This window comes from Phocoena sinus, chromosome 16 (assembly GCF_008692025.1).
Source record: "Phocoena sinus isolate mPhoSin1 chromosome 16, mPhoSin1.pri, whole genome shotgun sequence".
NCBI lineage: Eukaryota > Metazoa > Chordata > Mammalia > Artiodactyla > Phocoenidae > Phocoena > Phocoena sinus.
The window spans coordinates 843,259-868,955 of NC_045778.1; the positions used below are offsets into that span (position 1 = coordinate 843,259).

The 25,697-nt window shown below is 40.1% G+C and overlaps 1 protein-coding gene across 1 annotated transcript in view; it reads left to right on the top strand.

Annotated features, from left to right (window-relative positions):
- FMN2 (formin 2) overlaps window positions 1-25,697 on the top strand; it is a 322,361-nt gene that overhangs the window by 241,348 nt on the left and 55,316 nt on the right. Inside the window, exons 14-15 of the mRNA XM_032609063.1 lie at window positions 5,278-5,370; window positions 20,844-20,895. Of these exons, the coding sequence (XP_032464954.1) occupies window positions 5,278-5,370; window positions 20,844-20,895 (145 nt within the window). The remainder of the gene's footprint in view (window positions 1-5,277; window positions 5,371-20,843; window positions 20,896-25,697) is intronic.

Below are 25,697 nucleotides of genomic sequence, written 5' to 3' on the forward strand. Positions count from 1 at the left end.
AATTAATTAAAAAAAATGTCATTCCCACAATCTGAAGCATTGCCTCAGTGCTTCCTGAGACTGAGGAAGTGGGAGTTCCGTGTTCTTTTTGTGTGTTAGTAGCTGCACCTCTGGTGGTGTCTGGTGGTGGTAATTGTGCAGTCACAGTAATTGTTGCAAACATGATAGTTCTCTTACTGTGTATCCAGCAGTCCTCTGTGTATTTTACCTACGTAAAATCCTTTGATCTTCACAGCAAAGTAGACACTTATTAACTCCGTATTACAGAGGAAGAGACTGAGGTACACAGTGGGGTACCTACTTCGCCAAAGACGCACAGCTCGTAAGTGGAAGAGACAGGATGCAAACCCAGTCTCCAAAACCCATGCTCTTAGCCCTTGGGCATCCTGCTTTTTTGTCTGCTACTGTTGCTGATAAAACTAAAGATAACAATAACAGCAATGATGGTGAAAACTTACACAGACCTTAGCATGCACCAGGCCCAGTTCTAAGTGCTCTACGTGTATTAACTGACTTATTCTTTGTAACACCCCCAGGAGGCAGGTTCTGTTGCTATTTGTGTATTACAGGTAAAGAGCCTGAGGCACAGAAAGGCTGACTGAGATTTTGAAAGTCACAGGTGTTCTGTTTTATGTTTTTGTAGCCTGTACATTTTATCCTTTTGTATCCTGTACACTGGATTTGTCCATGGAAGTGCATCACATGTGTATGGAGAGTGAAAAAAAAATTGAGAGTTCCTCTCATTGGAATGATTATTTAAGGAGCAAAACCATTCATTTCAGTTTAAAACAGTGTTCACTTTCAAAATTCTTGTTGAAGAGTACACATGTGAAACACCTGTTTGTTTTGGCATGTAAAGTGGTGAGCTCAGTGAATGTAACTTATTCCACTGGTCATAATGCTAAGTCTGCTACACCCAAACTAAGGTATCGTGGGGTTTGTGTGTGTGGTATCTCTGCCACTTTCATTACTTTTAGGTGATAAGGAACTATTTTTGGCGTTAATCTATGGACATTTAATTGTTAACGATCAGATTTTTCTGAAATCCATCTTTAGGATAGAATGATGCATGTGAATTATACACCTCTCTTAACATGCAGCTGGATTTGCTTGCCCACTGTTGGCAAGACTAGGATATTTGGAGCATTTTCCAGAAGCTGTAAAGGGTTTGTGTTCATTTGCCCCTCATTCTTCCCATAGCCCACACCTCGCCTTTGCTGGACACTTGTTCTCAAACATGTGTGCTCACTGACCAAGATGGTAACAGATTCCTGGTCCACTTCCATGGTCTCTGACTTCCCATTCCGTCCTCACACTGTTACAGCTTTGTCCCTGGCACTGCTGAAACTGTTGCCACAATTTGCCAAATTGAGAGGGCATTTTACTTCCACCTTTGTCTTGTTTGCTGTCTCTGTTCCCTTCGACTCACTAACCCCACTCACTTCTGATTCTCCTTATAATATCTGACATTTCCTTCTTAGTCTGTTTTCTTCATGGCCTTCTCTTCCTCTGCTTCTTTATTAAAATTGGCATTACTCAGGCGTTCAACCTTGGCCCCCTCTTTTTCTCACTGGATATGCTGTTCTCAGGTGGTCTTACTCAGAGTTTTCCTGTATCACTCTGATCTGCAAACTCATAAATCCAACTGCTTGCTGAAACTACACTTGGATATTCCATTGCCATCTTAAGACACAGTAAGTTCAAAAGCAAATTAATTTTCTTTCCTTTGTAGGAGTTGTTCCACGTGTAGATGTATTTCTGGTGTATCTGTGGGGAGCAAGGTGATCTCCGTGTCTTACTCTTCCGCCATCTTCCAATCCCCCCTTCAATTTTCTCTCCTTTAAAAAATACTCTTCCTCCTGTGTTCTTCATCCCCAAGCCGCTCAAGCTATGAACCCAGTCAGCCTCCTTCCTACCCCTTCCTCCTTCACACAGTAATGCACATTAGAATCACCATTTTAATCTTTTTTGAGTCTTGTCCTTGGAGATTACTTTTCAAAATTGCTTGGATGTGAGCCTTGGCAGGTAGACTCTGAAAATCCTCTCCAGTTAACAAATTGAAGAATAAAAATCATATGATCCTCTCAATAGATGTAGAAAAAGCTTTTGACAGAATTCAACATCTATTTATAAGAACTCTCCACAAAGTGGGTATGAGGGAATATACATCCACATAACAAAGTCCATGTAGGATAAGCCCACAGCAAACATCATTCTCAATGGTGAAAAGCTGAAAACATTTCCTCTAAGGTCAGGAACAAGACAAGGATGCCCGCTCTCACCACGTTTATTCATCATAGTATTGGAAGTCCTAGCCATAGCAATCAAACAATAAGAAGAAATGAAAGGAATCCAAATTGGAAAGGAAGAAGTAAAACTGTCACTGTTTGCAGATGACATGACACTATATATAAAAAATCCTAAAGACACAACCAAAAATCTATTAGAACTAATAAATGAATTAGTAAAGTTAAAAGGTACAAAATTAATACAGTAAGTCCCCTACATGTGAACCTTCAAGTTACGAACTTTCAAAGATCTGAACATGCATTCACATGTCCAGTCACATCAGTTAGTTCACTTGACTGGTGTACATTGTCACATGTGTGCATCCTCTACAAGTGGTTGTACTTTTGTGTACTTTACGGTGCTGTATAGAGTACAGTAGTATAGTATCTTTATTTAAAGCCCAGTATCCAGAGCAAGTGTAAAAGCAATGGTATATAGCTGATTGTGTTAGTTGGGTACCTGGGCTAACTTTGTTGGACTTAATGAACGTGCTCTCAGAAGAGAAGTGTTGCAATCCCAATTGCATCAAGAAAATAATACCCATGACTAAATTTAACCAAGGAGGTGAAAGACCTGAGCTCTGAAAACTCTCAGATGTTGATGAAAGAAATTGAAGCCATGACAAATAAATGGAAAGATATACCATGCTTATGGATTGGAAGAATCAATATTGTTAAAATGTCCATACTTCCCAAGGTAATCTACAGATTCAGTGTAGTCCCTATCAAAATACCAGTGGCATTTTTCGTAGAACTAGAATAATCCTAAAATTTGTATGGAACCACAAAAGGCTCCAAGAGCCAAAGCAATCTTGAGAAAGAATAAAGCTGAAGATATCACACTCCCTGACTTCAGACTATAATACAAAGCTATAGTAATCAAAACAGTAGGGGGGGACTTCGCTAGTGGTGTGGTAGTTAAGAATCTGCCTGCCAATGCAGGGGACACAGCTTTGAGCCCTGGTCCGGGAAGATCCCACATCCTGTGGAGCAACTAAACCCATGCACCACAACTCCTGAAACCTGTGCACCTAAAGCCTGTGCTCCACAGCAAGAGAAGCCACCGTAATGAGAAGCCTGCACACCACAACAAAGAGTAACCCCCACTCGCCACAACTAGAGAAAGCCCATGTGCAGCAACAAAGACACAACGCAGCCAAAAATAAATAAATTTATTATTTTAAAAAAGTATTAACTTTCACGAAACTTTAAAAAAAAAACAACAGTATGGTACTGGCAGGAAAACAGACTCATATATCACTGGAACAGCTTAGAAAGCCCAGAAATACATCCATACTTACATGGTCATTAATCTTCATCAAAGGAGTCAGTAATATACAATGGGGAAAAGACAGCCCCTTCAATAAATGCTTTTGGGAAAACTGGACTATTTTCCTACACTATGTATAAGAATAAACTCAAAATGGTTGAAAACTCAAATATAAGACCTGAAAGCGCAAAACACCTACAAGAAAACATAGCAGTATGTTCTTTGACATCAGTCCTAGGGATGATTTTTTAGATATGTCTCCTCAGGCAGGGGTAAGAAAAACAAAAATAAACAAATGGGACTACATCAAACAAAAAAGCTTTTGCACAGCAAAGGAAACCATCAACAAAACGAAAAGGCAGCCTACTATATGGGAGAAGATTTTTGCAAATAATATATTTTATAAAAGGCTTATATCGCAATTATATAAAGAAATCAGAAAACAATATAAAAAAGAACAAACAATCCAATTAAAGATTGTGCAGAGGACCTGAATAAACATTTCTCCAAAGGACAAAAAGATAGCCAACAAACCCATGAAAAGATGCTCAGCACCACTAATCATCAGGAAAATGCAAATCAAAACCACAGTGAGATACCACCTCACACCTGTTAGAATAGCTATTATCAAAAAGACAAGAAATAACAAGTATTGGCAAGGAGGATGTGGAGAAAAGGGAACCCTTGTGCACTGCTGCTGGGAGTGAAAATTCATGCTGCTACTGTGGGAAACAGTATGGAGATTCCTCCAAAAAATTGAAAATAGAACTACCATATGTTCCAGCAATTCCACTTCTGGGTATTTATACCAATAAAACAAAAATACAGATTGAAAATGATATATACACCCTTATGTTCATTGAAGCATTGTTTGTAATAACCAAAATTTGGAAGCAACCTAAGTAGTATCTACCAATAGATGGATGGATAAAGAAGACATGTTTCACATACTCATTATATATATATATGTGTGTGTGTATACATGTTTCGTATATATACATATATATACATATGTGTGTGTGTATATATATATGCCCACATATTTCACCTACCCACACAGTGGAATGCTACTCAACCATTAAAAATAAAGCTTTCCATTTGCACAAAGGCAACATGAATGGGCGTGGAGGGTATGCCAAGTGGAATATGTCAGACAGAGAAAGACCAATGTTGTATGACTTCACTTACGTGTGGAATCCAAAAAGCAAAACAGATGACCAAACCAAACAGAAAGATTCTTATAGATACAGAGAATAAACCCACAGTTGCTGGGGTGGGGATGAAGGCATGGTTGAAAAAGGTGAAGTGGATAAGAGGTATAATCTTACATTTAATATAAAATATTAAATGAGTAATGGGGTTTAATATACAGCATAAGGAATATAGTCAATAATATTGTAATAACTGTACAGTCACAGATGGTTAGTAGATTTATCATGGTGATTAACTTCATAATGTATTTAAATATCAAATCACTATGTTGTACACCTGAAGCATAATATTGTATATCAATTATACTTTAACTTTTTTAAATTTATTTTTACAATCCCCTAAAGTGAAACCTTTTGTCAGCATTGGATATTTCTAAACATGTGTAGACACATATGTCAGTTATCGTGGTTTGCAGGATTTTCTAACACTAGTTAATATATATTTTTAATTGTTTTAATGCACTGTTAGCAGTGTGACATTCTGAACAATGTCTCTTTCTAATTTCAGCCTGTGAGGTTGAAGCGGGGAAAGTGTACCAGGTGTCCTCAAAAGAGCACATCCAGCCATTCAAAGAAAACATGGAACAATTTATTATTCAAGGTAAATTCGGAAGAGATATGTTGCATTTCCCTCCCTGTTCAGCAGAAAGGTAGAAGGCATTTTGAAAAATATGCATTGGTTTAAAAGGGATTATTTTGACATCACAGAAAAATAGATGATGTTTAATCACGAATCACACAGTTGTGACAGACAAGCAATTGGCTAAACATGCTGTTTTGTGAATAATACTCATTATTCCTATTTTTTTAATGACAGTAAATACAATAGTTATTAGTTAAAATAGCATATATATATATTTATAAAATAGCATATATTTTTAAAGGCATTAAAATATTTATCTTTTTGTGATAGAAAATTAGATATTCTTTTAAGTTTTATCTACACTTATCACTTCAGTTCAACCTGGTATTTATTTGCTTTGTCAAAACATTGTGCTCAGAAACAAGGTATATTGATGATTTTCTGATCTTCAAAACATTATATTCTATATTTTATAGGATGTATACATAACCCAGGATATTTAACACAGTTTTTCCAGGGACCTTAAAAGCTTTATAAATGTTATCTTTTGATTCTTCCTATATTCCTATGAAATAAGCAGGGATGGAGAATTTTAGACAATATTAAAGAAACAAAAAATTCTAATAAAAATTCTATTAATCTATTGCTGATTGAAATCCTTGAAACTTATATCAAAGCATTCACTACTCCAAATATTTCTGCTTTGGAAAGTTATATACATATCTTCTGAAGATCAGATTTATATCAAGCCATGCTTTGGGAAGGTTCTTGCTCTTTCAGGAATTCTCCAGAGACTGACATGACCTGAGACTGAGGCCAAGTAGTGCTCTGAAGACTGGCTCCATCCTCTGTGGTTTTTATACGTTGTTCAAGTGTCTTTAATGATGATATACAGTGAATGAGTTATGCTGGAATTTGATACGGCATTAAGCACAGCTCTTTTTTAGATGGGAAAATGCCATTTAATCATTTAAGATAATCATGACAATAGAAACAGAAATTTGGTCTGTCACTTATCAGAGTGATTGTCATTTCCATTTCCTCAGGTCCTCATGACTTAGAGTGGAAAATCTACCCGTTGATTCTTAAATAGTCCTTGACTGAAATCAGTGTCCTGTAGTTACAAATTAGATGAGCCTGACAGCTCACTCAGCTCTTAATGATGAATGAAATGAATCTTCGTTTTTCCATCCAGTAGGCTTTTAGGATCAAGAAACTGTAATTTTATGGAATATTCTATTTTGCTTATGGGTAGAAAGGAGTCCTTAATTCTATAACTCATTAAAAGAGAAATCAAACAATTTGCTAGATTTCACATCCTAGAACGTTAATGAGTGTGTCACTCATATACTTGTTCACATAATATGTGATTATATTATATAATATTTTTTAATTTTTTCACATCTTTATTGGAGTATAATTGCTTTACAATGGTGTGTCAGTTTCTGTTGTATAATAAACTGAACCAGCTATATGTATACATATATCCCCATATCTCCTCCCACTTGCGTCTCCCTCCCACCCTCCCTATCCCACCCCTCTAGGTGGAAACAAAGCACTGAGCTGATCACCCTGTGCGATGCGCCTGCTTCCCACTAGTTATCTATTTTACATTTGGTGATATATATATCCCCATGCCACGTTCTCACTTCGTCCCAGCTTCTCCTTCCCCTTACCGGTGTCCTCAAGTGCATTCCCTATGTCTACATCTTAATTCCTGTCCTGCCCCTAGGTTCTTCAGAACCATTTTTTATTTTTGTAGATTCCACATATATGTGTTAGCATATGGTACTGTTTTTCTCTTTCTGACTTACTTCACTCTTCATGACAGTCTCTAGGTCCATCCAACTCACTACAAATAACTCAATTTTGTTTCTTTTTATGGATAATATTCCACTGTATATGTGTGCCACATCTTCTTTATCCATTCATCTGTCGATGGACACTTAGGTTACTTCCATGTCCTGGCTATTGTAAATAGAGCTGCAATGAACATTGTGGTACATGACTGTTTTTGAATTATGGTTTTCTCAAGGTATATACCCAGTAGTGGTATTGCTGGGTTATATGGTAGTTCTATTTTTAGTTCTTTGAGGAACCTCCATAATGTTCTCCATAGCGGCTGCATCAATTTACATTCCCACCAACAGTGCAAGAGGGTTCCCTTTTCTCCATATCCTCTCCAGCATTTATTGTTTGTAGAGTTTCTGATGATGGCCATTCCAAGTGGTGTGAGATGATATATCATTGTAGTTTTGATTTGCATTTCTCTAATGATTAATGATGATGAGCATTCTTTCATGTGTTTGTTGGCAATCTGTATATCTTCTTTGGAGAAACGTTTATTTAGGTAGTATGCTCATTTTTGGATTGGGTTGTTTGTTTTTTTGATATGCAGCTGCATGAGCTGTTTGTAAATTTTGGAAATTAATCATTTGTCAGTTGCTTCATTTGAAAATACGTTCTCCCATTCTGAGGGTTGTCCTTTCATCTTGTTTTTGGTTTCCTTTGCTGTGCAAAACCTTTGAAGTTTCATTAGGTCCCATTTCTTTATATTTGTTTTTATTTCCATTTCTCTAGGAGGTGGGTCAAAAAGGATCTTGCTGTGATTTATGTCATAGAGTGTTGTGCCTATGTTTTCCTCTAAGAGTTTAGTAGTGTCTGGCTTTACATTTAGGTCTTTAATCCATTTTGAGTTTATTTTTGTGTATGGTGTTAGGGAGTGTTCTAATTTCATTCTTTTACATGTAGCAGTTTTCCCAGCACCACTTATTGAAGAGGCTGTCTTTTCTCCATTGCATATTTTGCCTCCTTTATCAAAGATAAGGTGACCATATCTGCGTGGGGTTATCTCTGGGTTTTCTATCCTGCTCCATTGATCTATGTTTCTGTTTTTGTGCCAGTACCATACTGTCTTGATTACTGTATCTTTGTAGTATAGTCTGAAGTCCGGGAGCCTGATTCCTCCAGCTCCGTCTTTCTTTCTCAAGATGCTTTGGCTATTCTGCAGTGGAATAACTGAGGACATGGAAAGGAGACGTGACCCATGAGCCCCGCCCCCGAACAAACTGGGGGCTGGCGAATAAGCCAGAACTGCAAACAGTCCTGATTGCTTTGAGTCCCCCCGGCAAACCGGGGGCATGTGAATAAGCCAGAACTGTGAACAGTCCCGAATGCTTTGAGCCACCCCCACCCCCGGCAAACCGGGGGCCTGCGAATAAGCATTGAGTGCTTTGGACACTGATCCATGAGGTGTCCTCAGTATAATCAAAATGGTGGGAACGCAAGGAAATGTCCCTGTTTTACTTCAGTATAATCAAAATAATGGTGGGAACTTTATGCTGCTTTTGCGCTTAAGGACGAAGCACGGCATGTTTTTAAGAAAGCCCGTTATTGCCTGTATAACAAATAGAAGCATATGTTGCTGCTTTGGCATTTCTGGAATGTTAAAAAAATAAGTCTTAAAATGTAAACATAGATAATGCTTTAATAAAAGCTACCACAGCAGGACAGACGGCGCTGTTTTGCCTGAGCGAGCGGCAGCCCTCTACTGCTGTGCTTCGGCACAATTCATCTCGTGTGATGAGCTTACTTTCGGCCCTGTCATAAGATAAACTACAACATTTGGCGCCCGAACAGGGACCTGAAGGTAAGTAATCGCGTGATCGCGGGACCGAAGGGGAAATTGGTCCGCTCAAGGGTAAGCAAAACCTTCGGGAGCAATAGAGTAACTGTAATGGGGAATTCCCATTCAGTAGAATTTCAATACATTAGACTCCTGAAACAGTTATTACGGAGTTCAGGAATGAAAGTGAAACCAGAATCTTTTGATGAATTGTTTGCACTGGTACGTAAACATTGTTACTGGTTTCAATCTACTGGTCATAACCAGTTGAATTTAAAAGTTTGGAAACAGGTTATGCGAGCCTTAAGAAGAGCTCATCAGCATGGAGACCCTATATCTGTCCATGTTTGGTCTCTTTGTAAATTAATTTCCCTTGCCCTGGAACCATTACAATCTGAAACAAAAAGTGAAAATGGGGCACGCCCTCAGCGTCCGAGTTCTGCTCCCGATCATTCTACTGCTTTTCGTACTCTGTTTCGTGAGTCTCCTATAGAGGACCTTCCTCCGCCTCCTTCTCCCCTTGTGTCTGAGACAGGAGAGGATTTTTCAGGTTCCAGTGATGAAGGGGCATTTTCTGATGATGATAAAGATTGGGAGCAGACTAGCACACAAAATGAGATGCCACTTTCTCAACAGAATGAGAGAGATTTCTGATACACTTTCAAAGTTAAAAAATTTGATGGTTAAATTGGAAGAAAATAAAAACAATGCTACCACCCCCTCATATCAGGAGCCATGTCCTACTATTCCTTTGGCTCCTCCTTTAGAATTAGCAGCTTATCCTGTTGGAGCCTCTCATCAGTTTCGCTTTCCTCTGAAACCTAAATCTAATAGACTATTGTTGGAAGAAGAGATAAATAAGGAAGAAAAGCAATATTCTGAACCATTTTTTGCTTTTCCTATAGTTAGACAAGCTATGCCTGCTAGTAATCAATTTCCAAATGGATATATGAACGTTGAGTATAACCATCATGATATAAAAATTTTAAAAATGCTAAAAGAAACCATTAATGCATATGGGATGCATTCTAATTATGTTCAAGGTCTTTTGTCTAGGTATGCTTCCGAAAACATATTAATTCCTCAGGATTGGGAGGCGCTTGCCAAGACTGTTCTTGAACCTGGACAATATATGCAGTTTAAGACTTGTTAAAAAAAAAAGAAGACGTCTTCATTGACCTGGGGGCAAATGAAAAAATTTGCAGGCACTGCTAAAAATCTTGTCATTTCTCAGGGTAAACCCCTCACTAGCACCAATCTTTTTGTGACTATGTTGGCAATGTTGTCTACACAGGTAATAAACATATCAGCCAATGAGATAAATTGTACTAACCATACTTATTGGACTTATATTCCTAACCCTCCTCTTAATATGGGGGTTACCTGGTGGGATGCCCCAATTCTTGTATATGTAAATGAGTCTAGATGGTTGCCTGGTCCTTTTGATGATAGAGGCCCTTTGAAGCCGGAAGAAGTAAAGATAATAGAAAATTACATGGTGGGTGTTAATGGACCTCCTATTTGTATAGGAAAGGGAGATCATTGCCTTAAAATAAATTATCAGGCATGGTTAAATTCTGTGAAAAATGAAAGCAGATATCATGGGTTATATCTTTTGAGTGCTTATAGTTTTAAAAGTTCTAATTCCAGGGCTTCCCTGGTGGTGCAGTGGTTGAGAGTCCACCTGCCGATGCAGGGGACACGGGTTCGTGCCCCGGTCCGGGAAGATCCCACGTGCCACGGAGTGGATAGGCCCGTGAGCCATGGCCGCTGAGCCTGCGCGTCCGGAGGCTGTGCTCCGCAACGGGAGAGGCCACGACAGTGAGAGGCCCGCGTACCGCAAAAGAAAAAAAAAAAAAAAAAGTTCTAATTCCACTCTTAATGAGAATGTTTCCACACCTTACTTGCCTCCATGCCAGGTGCCTCTTGTGGATCGATGATCGGATTGGGTCCATTAGACTCGATGCCGAGGAAAAATGGCTCGGGTTCTTGTTAATACTTCTTGGGGAAGCGTCATTGATTGGAGCCCTTTTGGCTCCGCCCGAGGAAAAAGGGGTCTAGAGAATTTATACTGACATAGGATAACACTATTTATAGCAATACTATTAATGATACCATAGTATAACATGCTGGAGGGTTTTCTCCTCCAGGTCCTCATTTAAATGGATATCCTATCCAAAAGGACTTGTGGAAGCTTATGGCAGCTTTGAAAAAGATTAATGCCTGGGTAGGACATATGGTTAACAAATCTGGAAATCATAGTTTGACTTTTTATAAAAATGTTACTCGGTATACTCGTAGTTATGTGAAATTACCTTATATATTGTTAAAGGAACCAGCTGTATGGAATGAGACTCAAGGTACTATAATGTGTAGAAATTGATCTCTATATACCTGCATTAACTCTAGTATATCTTTTAACATATCTATTGAAAGTTTGTATCTCTTACGAGCTCGGACAGGTCTTTGGCTTCCTGTCAATCTTGGAAGGGAATGGCAAGAATCTCTTCCTATGGCTGTTTTGCAATATTTAACTGATGCATTAAAAAGAAGGAAAAGATTTGTAGGAATGTTGATTACAGCTGTCATGGGTATTATAGCCATAACAGCTACTGCTACAGTAGCTGGAGTTGCTTTAAAACAATCTATTCAGACCATTGATTATATAACTGATTGACATAAAAATTCTGAAATGCTTTGGACCTCTCAACGACAAATTGATTCGGAAATAACATTCGGAAATAGCAGACTTACAACAAGCTGTGGTTATGTTGGGGGATCAACTTGTAAATTTACAAAGACAAATGAAGCTACATTGTGACTGGAATCAAAGTGCCTTTTGTGTCACTTCGGTTCCATATAATCAGTCTGCATTCCCCTGGACAAAAATAAAAAAAACATTTATTACATCACAAAACTTTGACAAAAAAAATTGTAAATTTACAAGGGAAAATTCAACAAACTTTTCAGAAGAGATTACAACTTAATTCACAAAAAGTATAGACTGAAATTATTCAAGGACTTAATAATCTAAATCCCATATCTAAATTACGTGCTTTATTTGGTTCTACTGCAGGATTACTAATGCTCATTATAATAATAATCATACGTTTAATTGTAGTCCGACGACGAATAAAAGCTACCCGCCATGCAACATCGCAACAAGCTGCCATGTCCTCCTCGATGCTGCACAAGCTACAAAACTAAAAGGGGGAAATGTAGTGGAATAACTGAGGACATGGAAAGGAGACGTGACCCATAAGCTCCCCCCCCACCCAACAAACTGGGGGCTGGCGAATAAGCCAGAACTGCAAACAGTCCTGATTGCTTTGAGCCCCCCCGGCAAACAGGGGGCATGTGAATAAGCCAGAACTGTGAACAGTCCTGAATGCTTTGAGCCCCACCCCGCCCGGCAAACCGGGGGCCTGCGAATAAGCATTGAATGCTTTGGGCACTGATCCATGAGATGTCCTCAGTATAATCAAAATGGTGGGTACGCAAGGAAATGTCCTTGTGCTACTTCAGTATAATCAAAATAATGGTGGGAACTTTATGCTGCTTTTGCGCTCAAGGACAAAGCACGGCATGTTTTCAAGAAAGCCCATTATTGCCTGTATAACAAATAGAAGCATATGTTGCTGCTTTGGCATTTCTGGAATGTTAAAAAAAATAAGTCTTAAAATGTAAACATAGATAATGCTTTAATAAAAGCTACCACAGCAGGACAGACGGCACTGTTTTGCCTGAGTGAGCGGCAGCCCTCTACTGCTGTGCTTCGGCACAATTCATCTCGTGTGATGAGCTTACTTTCGGCCCTGTCATAAGATAAACTACAACACTATTCAGGGTCTTTTGTGTTTCCATACAAATTGTGAGATTTTTTCTAGTTCTGTGAAAAATGAGAGTGGTAGTTTGATAGGGATTGCATTGAACCTGTAGATTGCTTTGGGTAGTAGAGTCATTTTCACAATGTTGATGCTTCCAATCCAAGAACATGGTATATCTCTCCATCTATTTGTATCATCTTTAATTTCTTTCATCAGTGTCTTATAATTTTCTGCATACAGGTCTTTTGTCTCCTTAGGTAGGTTTATTCCTAGATATTTTATTCTTTTTGTTGCAATGGTAAATGGGAGTATTTTCTTGATTTCACTTTTAGAATTTTCATCATTAGTGTATAGGAATGCTAGAGATTTCTGTGCATTAATTTTTTTATCCTGCTACTTTACCAAATTCATTGATTAGCTCTAGTACTTTTCTAGTAGCACCTTTAGGATTCTCTATGTATAGTGTCATGTCATCTGCAAACAGTGACAGCTTTGCTTCTTCTTATCTGATTTGGATTCCTTTTACTTCCTTTTCTTCTCTGATTACTTTGGCTAAAACTTCCAAAACTATGTTGAATAAGAGTGGTGAGAGTGGGCAACCTTGTCTTGTTCCCGATCTTAGTGGAAATGCTTTCACTTTTTCACCAGTGAGGGTGATGTTGGCTGTGTGTTTGTCATATATGGCCTTTATTATGTTGAGGAAAGTTCCCTCTATGCCTACTTTCTGCAGGGTTTTTTTTTTTATGATAAATTGGTGTTGAATTTTGTCGAAAGCTTTCTCTGCATCTATTGAGGTGATCATATGGTTTTTCTCCTTCAATTTTTTAATATGGTGTATCACGTTGATTGATTTGCATATATTGAAGAATCCTTGCATTCCAGGAATAAACCCTACTTGATCATGGTGTATGATCCTTTTAATGTGCTGTTGGATTCTGTTTGCTAGTATTTTGTTGAAGATTTTTGCATCTATGTTCATCAGTGATATTGGCCTGTAGTTTTCTTTCTTTGTGACATCCTTGTCTGGTTTTGGTATCAAGGTGATGGTGGCCTCATAGAATGAGTTTGGGAGTGTTCCTCCCTCTGCTATATTTTGGAAGAGTTTGAGAAGAATCGGTGTTAGCTCTTCTCTAAATGTTTGATAGAATTCGCCTGTGCAGCCATCTGTTCCTGGGCTTTTGTTTGTTGGAAGCTTTTTAATCACAGTCTCAATTTCAGTGCTTGTGATTGGTCTGTTCATATTTTCTATTTCTTCCTGATTCAGTCTTGGCAGGTTGTTCATTTCTAAGAATTTGTCCGTTTCTTCCAGGTGGTCCATTTTATTAGCATAGAGTTGCTTGTAGTAATGTCTCATGATCTTTTGTATTTCAGCAGTGTCAGTTGTCACTTCTTTTTCATTACTAATTCTATTGATTTGAGTCTTCTTCTCCCTTTTTTTCTTGATGAGTCTGGCTAATGGTTTATCAATTTTGTTTATCTTCTCAAAGAACCCACTTTTAGTTTTATTGATCTTTGCTATCATTTCCTTCCTTTCTTTTTCATTTATTTCTGATCTGATCTTTGATTTCTTTCCTTCTGCTAACTTTGGGGTTTTTTTGTTCTTCTTTCTCTAATTGCTTTAGGTGTAAGGTTAGGTTGTTTATTTGAGATGTTTCCTGTTTCTTAAAGTATGATTCTATTGCTATAAACTTCCCTGTTAGAAGTGCTTTTGCTGCATCCCATAGGTTTTGGGTCATCATGTTTTCATTGGCATTTGTTTCTATGTATTTTTTTATTTCTTCTTTGATTTTTTCAGTGATCTCTTGTTTATTAAGTAGTGTATTGTTTAGCCTCCATGTGTTTGTATTTTTTATAGATTTTTTCCTGTAATTGATATCTAGTCTCATAGCATTGTGGTCAGAAAAGATACTTGATACGATTTCAATATTCTTAAATTTGCCAAGGCTTGATTTGTGCCCCAAGATATGATCTGTCCTGTAGAATGTTCATGAGCACTTGAGAAGAAAGTGTATTCTGTTGATTTTGGTTGTAATATCCTATAAATATCAATTAAGTCCATCGTGTTTAATGTATCATTTAAAGCTTATGTGTCCTTACTTATTTTCATTTTGGATGATCTGTCAATTGGTTAAAGTGCGGTGTTATAGTCCCCTACTCTGATTGTGTTACTGTTGATTTCCCCTTTTATGGCTGTTAGCATTTGCCTCATGTATTGAGGTGATCGTATGTTGGGTGCATAAATATTCACAACTGTTATATCTTCTTCTTGGATTGATGCCTTGATCATTATGTAGTGTCCTTTTTGTCTCTTGTAGTAGTCTTTTTTTAAAAGTCTATTTGGTCTGATATGAGAATTGGTAATCCAGCTTTCTTTTTATTTCCATTTATATGCAATATCTTTTTCCATCCCCTCACTTTCAGTGTGTATGTGTCCCTAGATCTGAAGTAGGTCTCTTGTAGACAGCATATATGTAGGTCTTGTTTTTGTCTTTATTCAGCCAGTCTGTCTTTTGGTGGGAGCATTTAATCTATTTACATTTAAGGTAATTATCGATATGTGTGTTCCTATTCCCATTTTCTTAATTGTTTTGGGGTTGTTATTGTAGGTCTTTTTCTTCTCTTGTGTTTCTTGCCTAGAGAAGTTCCTTTAGCATTTGTTGTAAACCTGGTTTGGTGGTGCTGAACTCTCTCAGCTTTTGCTTGTCTGTAAAGGTTTAAATTTCTCCATCGAATCTGAATGAGATCCTTGCTGGGTAGAGTAATCTTGGTTGAAGGGTTTTCTCCTTCATCACTTTAAATATGTCCTGCCACTCCCTTCTGGCTTGTAGAGTTTCTGCTGAAAGATCAGCTGTTAATCTTATGGGGATTCTCTTGTGTGTTATTTGTTGTTTTTCCCTTGCTGCTTGTTGTTGCTATGTTTTCTTTGTATTTAATTTTTGATACTTTGATTAATATGTGTCTTGGAGTGTTTCTCCTTGGATTTATCCTGTTTGGAACTCTCTCTGATTCCTGGACTGATTAACTATGTACTTTCCCATATTAGGGAATTTTTCCACTATAATCTCTTCAAATATTTTCTCAGTCCCTTTCCTTTTCTCTTCTTCTTCTGGGACCCCTATAATTTGAATGTTGGTGCATTCAGTGTTTTCTCAGAGGTCTCTGCGACTGTCCTCATTGCTTTTCATTTTTTCCCCTTTATTCTGCTCTGCAGTAATCATTTCCACTATTTTATCTTCCAGGTCAGTTATCCGTTCTTCTGCCTCAGTTATTCTGCTATTGATCCCTTCCAGAGAATTTTTAATTTCATTTATTGTATTGTTCATCACTTTGTTTGCTCTTTATTTTTTGTAGGTCCTTGTTAAACATTTCTTGTAATTTCCCCATTCTATTTTGAAGATTTTGGATCACCTTTACTATCATTATTCTGAATTCTTTTTCAGGTACACTGCCTATTTTCCTTTTCTTTTGTTAGGTCTGGTGGGTTTTTACCTTGCTCCTTCATCTGCTGTGTGTTTCTCTGTCTTCTCGTTTTGCTTAACTTACTGTGTTTGGGGTCTCCTTATCACAGTCTGCAGGTTTGTAGTTCCCGTTGTTTTCGGGTCTGCCCCCAGTGGCTAAGGTTGGTTCAGTGGGTTGTGTAGGCTTCTTGGTGGAGGGGACTAGTGCCTGTGTTCTGGTGGTTGAGGCTAGATCTTGTCTTTCTGCTCAGCAGGTCCATGTCTTGTGGTGTGTTTTGGGGTGTCTGTGGCCTTATTATGATTTTAGGCAGCCTCTCTGCTAATCGGTGGGTTTGTGTTACTGTCTTGCTAGTTGTTTGGCATAGGGTGTCCATCATTGGAGCTTGCTGGTCGTTGAATGGAGCTGGGTCTTGGCGTTGAGATGGAGATCCCTGGGAGTTTTACCCCATTTGGTATTACGTGGAGCTGGGAGGTCTCTTGTGGACCAGTGTCCTGAACTCGGCTCTCCCACCTCTGAGGCAGAGCCCGGATGCCTGGCTGGAACACCAAGAGCCTTTCATCCACATGACTCTGAATAAAAGGTAGAAGAAGGAAAGGAAAGAAAGTAAGAGAGAGAGAGAGGGAGAAGATAAAGTTATGAAAGTAAAAATAATTATTAAAAAAATTTTAAAGTAATAAAAAAAACGGAAAGAGCGAAGAGAGCAACCAAACCAAAAAACAAATCCACCAATGATAACAAGTGCTAAAAAGCATAAAAAAAAAAAAAAAAAGGACAGAGAGGAACCTAGGACAAATGGTAAGAGCAAAGCTATACAGACAAAATCACACACAGAAGCATACACATACACACTCAGAAAAAAATTAAAAGGGAAAAAAAAAATTTCCTTGCTCCCAAAGTCCACCTCCTCAATATGGGATAATTATTATCTATTCAGGTATTCTACAGATGCAGGGTACATCAAGTTGATGGTGGAGATTTAATCCACTGCTCCTGAGGCTGCTGGGAGAAATTTCCCTTTCTCTTCTTTGTTCGCACAGCTCCCGGGGTTCAGCTTTGGATTTGGCCCCACCTCTGCATGTAGGTCTCCTGAGGGCGTCTGTTCTTCGCACAGACAGGACGAGGTTAAAGGAGCAGCTGCTTCGGGGGCTCTGGCTCACTCAGTCCAGGGGTAGGGAGGGGTACAGATGTGGGCGAGCCTGTGGAGGCAGAGGCTGGCATGACGTTGCACCATCCTGAACCGCGCCGTGCGTTCTCCCGGGGATGTTGTCCCTGGATCACGGGACCCTGGCAGTGGCGGGCTGCACAGGCTCCCGGGAGGTGAGGTGTGGATAGTGACCTGTACTTGCACACAGGCTTCTTGGTGGCCGCAGTAGCAGCCTTAGCGTCTCATGCCTGTCTCGGGTCCGCGCTGTTAGCTGCGGCTCGCGCCCGTCTCTGGAGCTCCTTTAAGCGGCGCTCTTAATCCCCTCTTCTCGCATGCCAGGAATCAAAGGGGGAAGAAAAAGTCTCTTGCCTCTTTGGCAGCTCCAGACCTTTTCCCAGACTCCCTCCCAGCTGGCTGTCGCGCACTAGCCCCCCTCAGGCTGTGTTCACGCCGCCAACCCCAGTCCTCTCCCTGGGATCTGACAGAAGCCCGAGCTTCAGCTCCCAGCCCCGCCCGCCCCGGCGGGTGACCAGAGAAGCCTCTCGGGCTGGTGAGTGCCGGTCGGCACCGATCCTCTGTGTGGGAATCTCCGCTCTGCCCTCCGCACCCCGTTGCTGACCTCTTCTCCATGGCTCCGAAACTTTCTCCCTCCGCCTCCCACAGTCTCCGCCCACGAAGGGGCTTCCTAGTGTGTGGAAACCTTTCCTCCTTCACGGCTCCCTCCCACTGGTGCAGGTCCCGTCCCTATTCTTTTGTTTCTGTTTTTTCTTTTGCCCTACCCAGGTACGTGGGGAGTTTCTTGGCTTTTGGGAGGTCTGAGGTCTTCTGCCTGCGTTCAGTAGGTGTTCTGCAGGAGTTGTTCCCCATGTAGATGTATTTGTGATGTATTTGTGGAGAGGAAGGTGATTTCCACGTCTTACTCTTCCGCCATCTTGAAGCTCCTCCCCTGTTGGCCTATTTTAAATGCTTTTTTAGGTATCCTACAGCTAGCAATTGTCATGAACAAACTAGAAGGCTGCCATCCCAATTTGAAATGTCAAAAAAGAAATGATCTGTGTGCTATAAAGAAAGGGAAAATCGATCTTACTTGAAGTAGTAATTTGCATACTTTGGTATAATAAACTTTATCAATAGAAGATATAAATATGTAGGAAAATGCTGCTAAAAGTAACACTGGCTTTCAAAACTAGTCACAAAGCCCTCTGTGCCATTAGAAATTAACTGAAAATAATTTTTATGTCTCTGAAAAAATAGGTCAGAGAATGAAATAATTAGCAATTGGAAGTTTGCATGGTTTATAGGAAATAACTTTATTCATATGTCATGTTCCATTTTTACTTGAAAACCTGAACATCACTTTAGGAATTTCAAGAGCTTGAGATCCAGCGTTTTCAAAGAACATTTATTTAGTCCCTACTAACTTTTGGGGGCACTATGCTAAATATTTTATGTATGTTAACAGATTAATCTATTTATCTAAGATTACAAAGCTAATTTCAGTGGCAGAATCACAAGTAGAACACAGATCTCTGGAATCTAATTTTAGGGTGTTTTAAATTTCATATGTCATTTACTTGATGGTTCTAAAATAGTCCAGAAATTTTCTTTCTTTTTCAGTCTTAATCTCTATATTTTACAAAAGAAAAAAAAAGACACACAGGCAGTTGGGAAAATGACCTTCCTGAAAATGGTAATCATTGTGGTGCTTTGTTATTTTCCCTTAAAGAAACTTTCTGTGGTTCTAGAATTACTTATGGAAGCCAACCATTTTCATGCTAAGCAGCCCAGAGCAGGCTTTGTAAGAAAATGTATTAACATTGGAGACTTTTCAAAGTGAAGTCATGGAACATGTATCTGTTTCTTAATATAACTAATGATTGACCTGTAGATTTCTGTAAACACTCTAAAGAACAAAAGGGGAAAGGGGGAAAAAATCTCTGCTGCCAGCTCCAAGTATCCCTGTTAAATTCAGACAGTCACGGATGTAGAAAACAAACTTGTTTACCAGGGGGTAAGGGAGGGAGGGATAAATTGAGAGATTGGGGTTGACATATACACACTATTATATATAAAATAGATAACTAATAAGGACCTACTGTACAGCACAGGGAACTCTACTCAATACTCCATAATGACCTACATGGGAAAAGAATCTAGAAAACAGTGGATACATATATGTGTATAACTGACTCACTTTGCTGTACAGCAGAAACTAACACAACATTGTAAGTCAACTATACTCCAATAAAAATTTTTTTTTTTAAATTGGCACAGTCCTGCAGAGAGGGGCCAACAACACTCCACAGTGGCTGTGCAGACGTTGTGCAGGCTTTCAAACATACAGTAACCAGCCCATGCTGATGACTGTTTAAGTCCTGATGGAGACACTGGCAGTTCCAAGGGACCAGGGGTTTGCTTCCATTCACAGCTCCTATTTTTAGAATCAGTTTGCTCTGCTCTTCTTTGTCTTCTAATTTCTCCAAATGGCCGTGAGTGTGACCCAAAGGGGAATGGTTATGAAAAGGCAACTTCTTTCACTAGCTCCAGGGTCTTTTTCATTTATTTTTAAACTTTTTGTCCAGTAGCTCAGTGATTTTCAAACTGATCATTACTGAAGCATGAAATCAACTTAGTGGCTACATTTTGAGATCTAATGGAATAGGCTAAAAATATTAACATGGTTGAGAAGTAGGAGTATTTTTGAAGCTTTCAATGTCAAATACACGTGTATGAACTAATACGTAAGTTCCTAGAATGCTTACTGGTCAAAAAATGTGAAGGTCACTGCCATACGTATATTATATGATGGGAGTTTCTGTGTTATTTTAAATAATTTTTAAATAATGGTGTAATCTCTTTCCCAAATTTGACCTTTGGGTTTGTGTCCGGCTACCATTCTTTATTTTTAGACAAATCTAATAGCAAATAAATGCATGCACTGTCATCTCATCACTTGGAATTAGTAGAAAGCGTTAGTATTTTATCTTACATCTGCATGGAAATAATCTCTGGATCTGTTCACTTGTGATCTGGTGTGGAGAGCACTGGTGAAGAAGGTCACAAGTCATTTTTATTTAGGTTTTTTTACTTGGTTTTTGTACCTTTGCTTGAGAGAGTTATTTTCAACCAATTATTGACATTTAAATCCTTGACAAACAAATTTGATGTGAATATCAAGTTTTCTAGTGTTTTATTTTCTCAGATTAATGTGACTGATCTAAAGAAATTACTTAGAAAGTAGTATTAGCTTAATGAAAATTAAACATAACCTATTCAATCATATCTCTTCATAGATTTAAAATAAACTTCTGTCTGGAGTACCTTAGTGTTAATAATGTGTTAAAATATATTTCATATTATTTGGATCTGTTTTGTTTGAGATGGTTATAACCATTTATCATTTATCTCATCTTGTTTTCTTTTCTTGCATTTTCAGCTAAAATTGACCAAGAAGCAGAGGAGAACTCACTGACAGAGATTCATAAATGGTGAGCGATTGTTTTCTTTCAATGTTTGTTCTCAGAGTTGACTTAGAAAGTGCTTAGCGTGCTTCAGTTCAAGGAGTCAATCATTAGCTCAATTTTTATTCTCAAGCAAAAAAGAGAAAGAAACTAATTCAATATGCACTTTGATGATACATTGGATTTCTGGCTTTTATTTTATAACTCTGGTTGACATATAAATCTGTTAAGTATCCAATTATTGTGACTAGCTTAGCACCTTCTCTGTAGAATAGGATTTAGCGTTGTAGAAATTTATGAGAACCTGTCTTAAGAAAAAAGGATGAAGGGTTTGGTTATAGGACACTATTGAGTTTCCACAGCTGGGACGGCACCCTGAGTTCCCCTTACATAACCCTTACTTCCAGAATGGAGGTTTGCAATCATGGGTGAGCGTAGAAAAGTATCTCAGAAATCTCTGCTTCTCTGCATCAATCTTCTCCACTTCTTCCTCTCTGTGCTAGTCAGATTTCTCCAGAAAACAGAGCCCATAGGTGTGTGTGTGTGTGCGTGTGTGTGTGTGTGGTGTTTGTGTGTGTGTGGTGTGTGTGGGGGTGTGTGTGTCTGTGTGTGTATGTGTGTGGCGTGTGGGGTGTGTGTGTGGTGTGGGGGTGTGTGTGCACACCTACAGATAGAGAGAGATTGATTTTAAGGAATTGGCTCACAACAGGCGGGAAATTCTGCATACTGTTGATGTTACAATCTTGAGTCGGAAAGCATTCTGGAGACAGAATTCCTTCCTATTTGGGTAACCAGTCTTTTTTTCTTAATTCCCTCAACTAGATTGGATGAGGCCCATCCTCATTATGGAGGGTCATCTGCTTTTCTCAAAGTCTACTGATTTAAACGTTAATCACATCTAAAAAATACCTTTACAACAACATCTACACTGGTGTTTGACCCCAGACCAGTTACCACAGCCCAACCAAGCTGACACGTCAAATTAACCATCACAGTCTCTAAAGAAATTTGATTACTCTTGGGAAAATGTTGATAAAAGAGGTTCTTTGCTATTACTTTATGAGGCAAGATCCCGTATGTCTGTGAACAGATATCACATACATAATAGTTGTATTGCAGGCAAATTGGTAAAACAGAATTGGCCAGTTTCTATCAAAGCAAAAACCGAGGTGAAGACCTTAAATTATAACAAGCAGGAATTTCAGTTAATTGTATGAAAGGAATTCTGGCTAAGGACAAAGCTGTTGATAAAAGAGTCATCTTTATAATTTAGATAATTAACTCTGAAATTTAAAAATAAAAGTAAGAATTATGGATCCTGTGAAACATTCCTAAAAGAACTAAGTCTCTGTACCATTTCTGTAGCAATGCTGCATGACCTGGACAGCAGTCAGTAGTAATTCTCTGCAGGAGGCGGTGTGGCCCTGGCCTTTCGTGTGTGATGGCTGTGCCTTGGGGTCCAAACCCTAACCCCGGGACAGCAGTGACTACTTGGCGAGGTAGAGGTGTCAGGGAAGAAGACGTTATCCTCTACCCTTCTAGGTTCTTCTGGCTGGTCTAAGAATTAAACTGACATGAGAGAGATTAACAGGAGAAAATCACAGAAAAGTTTAATAACAAGTATACATGGGAGAGACCCAGGAAAACTTAAATACCACCTTCAGCTAAAGACAAAAGAGGATGTTGTGGTGGTACTGGTTTAGGACTTCAGAGGGGAGGAAGGCAATTCACAAGGAGACAGAAAAGCAGATGCTTGCTAAACCAGTGTTTGCTGGGCCAGCAGGGACGACAGGCACAGAGTGGACTGATGTGCAGGCCCTGCCAAGAGCCGCCCCCCCACCCCCATATTCTTGCAGATACCTCTGCTGAAAGCTCTATTCCAGGAGCAAACCCTCTATCTAAGTTCTTTAGGCATTTAGGGGCAAGGTCAGAATTTCTTCCTGAGTCTTTTGGTCCTTGATTATTTTCAGCTGGAAATAATCCAAATGCCCAAGAGACATTCTGGAGTGGCCCCTGCAGAATTAAGTCAGATAGTGTTTGCCAGATGCTGAGCACTTAGTAAGTGACTAATATGTTAATTGCTATGTTATTTTCACATTATTATCATAATCAGATTACAAAATGTTGGGTGGTGGAAGCAGAAAGCAGAGTCAGATTTCAGAATCAAGCATGTGTTTATGTGTGCGTTCTATGTTCCTCACTGTTTCTGCTGAATCTGGGATTGGGCCGCCTGGAAGCATTATTAGAGCATAGATTTTGGTGTCAGATCTGTGTATCTGCACCTGCTCCAAACTGCTGGAGCTGTGGCTCCAAGGATTTACCATAACTTTTGAATCCGTGTCCTTATCTGTGAAATAAACAATACACACATGGTGAGTGTGTAGAGATCAGCTCAGAATAATTAAATTTTCCAAGTTAAATATATGTGTAGGAACCTGCCTCCTATGGGTTTTTCAAAATCCCCTTCTTTTGGATTCACCCAAACACTTAAGCTTAGGAGACTGATTTCCAGAGTGAACTCTCTTCCCAACTAACAATGATTTCACTGGAGAAAAGGATATAAAACAATCACTTAACATTTCTAAAACACGTTCTAACAGCCTCCAGCAAATGGGAAATCATTCATTCAAGGAAATCTGCTACATCTTGGTGAGAACAGCGGGTGGTGGCATCTGAGCCACGGCCATGGATGCCCCTCGGGCCTCCGAGCAGGCTGTCCTCCCCGGGCTGGGCCCAGCCCTCTAGCCGCTGTGTGCTGAGAAGTCCTGCTCTAGGCAAGCGTGTGCAGAGGATGGGGCTCCCTTCCTCAATGCACCCCCGGCTGACGGGGTGAGGCCCTCCCTCCTCCGGAAAGGGGGCTCCTGCTGAGAGGCTTGGGGTCCCCGCTGGGGCACATAGGCCAGCGCCCTCCTCTGGCTTCAGCTCCCGTGCGGAGCCCAGAGATCCTGTCCACAACGTTGCAGCTCTGTCTGAGGGGACTGACTCTATTGGAACAAAGGAGAATTCCGTGCAGGACGCCTTGTGGAAAGCAGTGGAGGTCTCGGTGGAGGACAATTAGGAGGACCCACAGCTCCGGGATGCAGACAGTGACCACGGGGTGGCCTAGCGAGCAGGCAGCCAAGAAGGAGCCTCCGGCGGCTGGGCAGGGTGGGCGAGGCCACCCTCACTCACGGGCCATCAGACCAGGGTGTGGAGAGGACTCGACAATGTTCCCCAAGCTGTGTCCAGATCCATCAGCAGATGCAGGAAGCCCCCTGGCCGGGGGCTCCCACACAACTTCTGACCAGCCACGGGCTGCACAGTGCGCTGCTCTGACCCAGGGCCAACTCCTAGGAAGCCAGGCTTAAAACTCAGATCAGACGCCTGTCTGCAGTCTGTCTAGTACCCGCAGAAGAAGCACACATCGTCTGCTGAGGTCATGCTGCTCCCAGAACCATGGGGACCAGCAGTGGATGCCCTCCCTCCTGCCGCTCTGAGGTCTGCCACTCGGGCAGGCTGGGGGGCTTGTCCCAAGTTCCAGAGTCTCAGGTCTCCTTCCCAGGGGTGATGCCCACTCCCACACCCCACGCTAGGCCACCAAATGCTCTCTCCACCTACATAAATTTTGGAACCCAAAGCCTCGGACTTTGGACTTCCTCTTTGTGCTCTCTTTGTGAAAAAATACTTCTACCCACCCCTCACCCCCAGCCCCACCTCCCAAAAAATTTTTAAGGGAAGCACACACTCTCACTCTTTATTTGATCTCTAGATATTTGAGCTGCCTCAGCAAGGCCCTGAGGGAGGGGAGACCAGGCTCGCATATCTTCTCAGCCTTCCACCCCTTCTTTTATTTTTACTTTATTAGAGGTTATTATCTTCAGTGTGTCATACTATTAAGTCAGCTGAAATCCATTTGGGAGTAAGATGGTATTTAAGCATTCTACCTGGTCTGCGTATTTAAGTCCCTGCCGTTAACCAGAATTTCAGAACAGAGACCTGATGGAAATAAAAAGGTGTTTATTTGGGGTTTGTTAGGACTGCAGCCTGGGAGACACAGATTTAAGAATTTGAATTGTGTTCCACCAGACTACAAAATGGGGAAAGTTTATAAAGGCAGAAAACCTGCAAGGTTACATAAATTGTCAAGAATTAGAATTGGAGCTGGCGAGAAGTAAGGGTGCTTGTTAACTAAGGACACGTGGGATCTGAAATGGTTGCATAGTTACAAGGGGAGAGCTTGAGACCTTAAGGGTGCAGCTGGAAAGTGCTGTTCTGAATATGGCTGGTGGTGTCCTTGGACCTGGTGCAGTTCATAGAAAGTTCAGGTTCTCAGTAGGGCAGAGACCTGTCTGAGACCTGTTCCTCAGTAGCCACCTGACTCCATTTCATGAACCTCAACTGTCATCCCTCCAACTGTGATTTCAGTTTGTCATCACAGCAGAGCTGGCCTTCCTCATTCTTCTGCCTCTGTTGGCCCTTCATTGGGGCAGTGATGTTATTACAACTGAAAACTATTACTTTTACTTCGCACCTCACAAGATACCAAGTGACAAATTGGTGGCAGATGTTTGTGCTTTAATTTCTAGAACGGGTTGAGAGTCATTTACGGATAATTGTGATAGCTGAGTTGAACTATAAATGTCCTGGGGATATTTTTGATACCAAAATAGAAGTTCCCCAATGGTGTTGAGGCCATTTAGTGTTGCGTATTTCCACCAAGGTCACTGTGAAAGAAGGTGGCCAGTGTGGTGGCTGAACCCTGATGGTCCACCCCAAATGGCACCTGGAAAACCACGCCAAGTGTGATTGGAAGCCTGGCTTACTCAGCCTCCCCCCACCATCCATCAGGT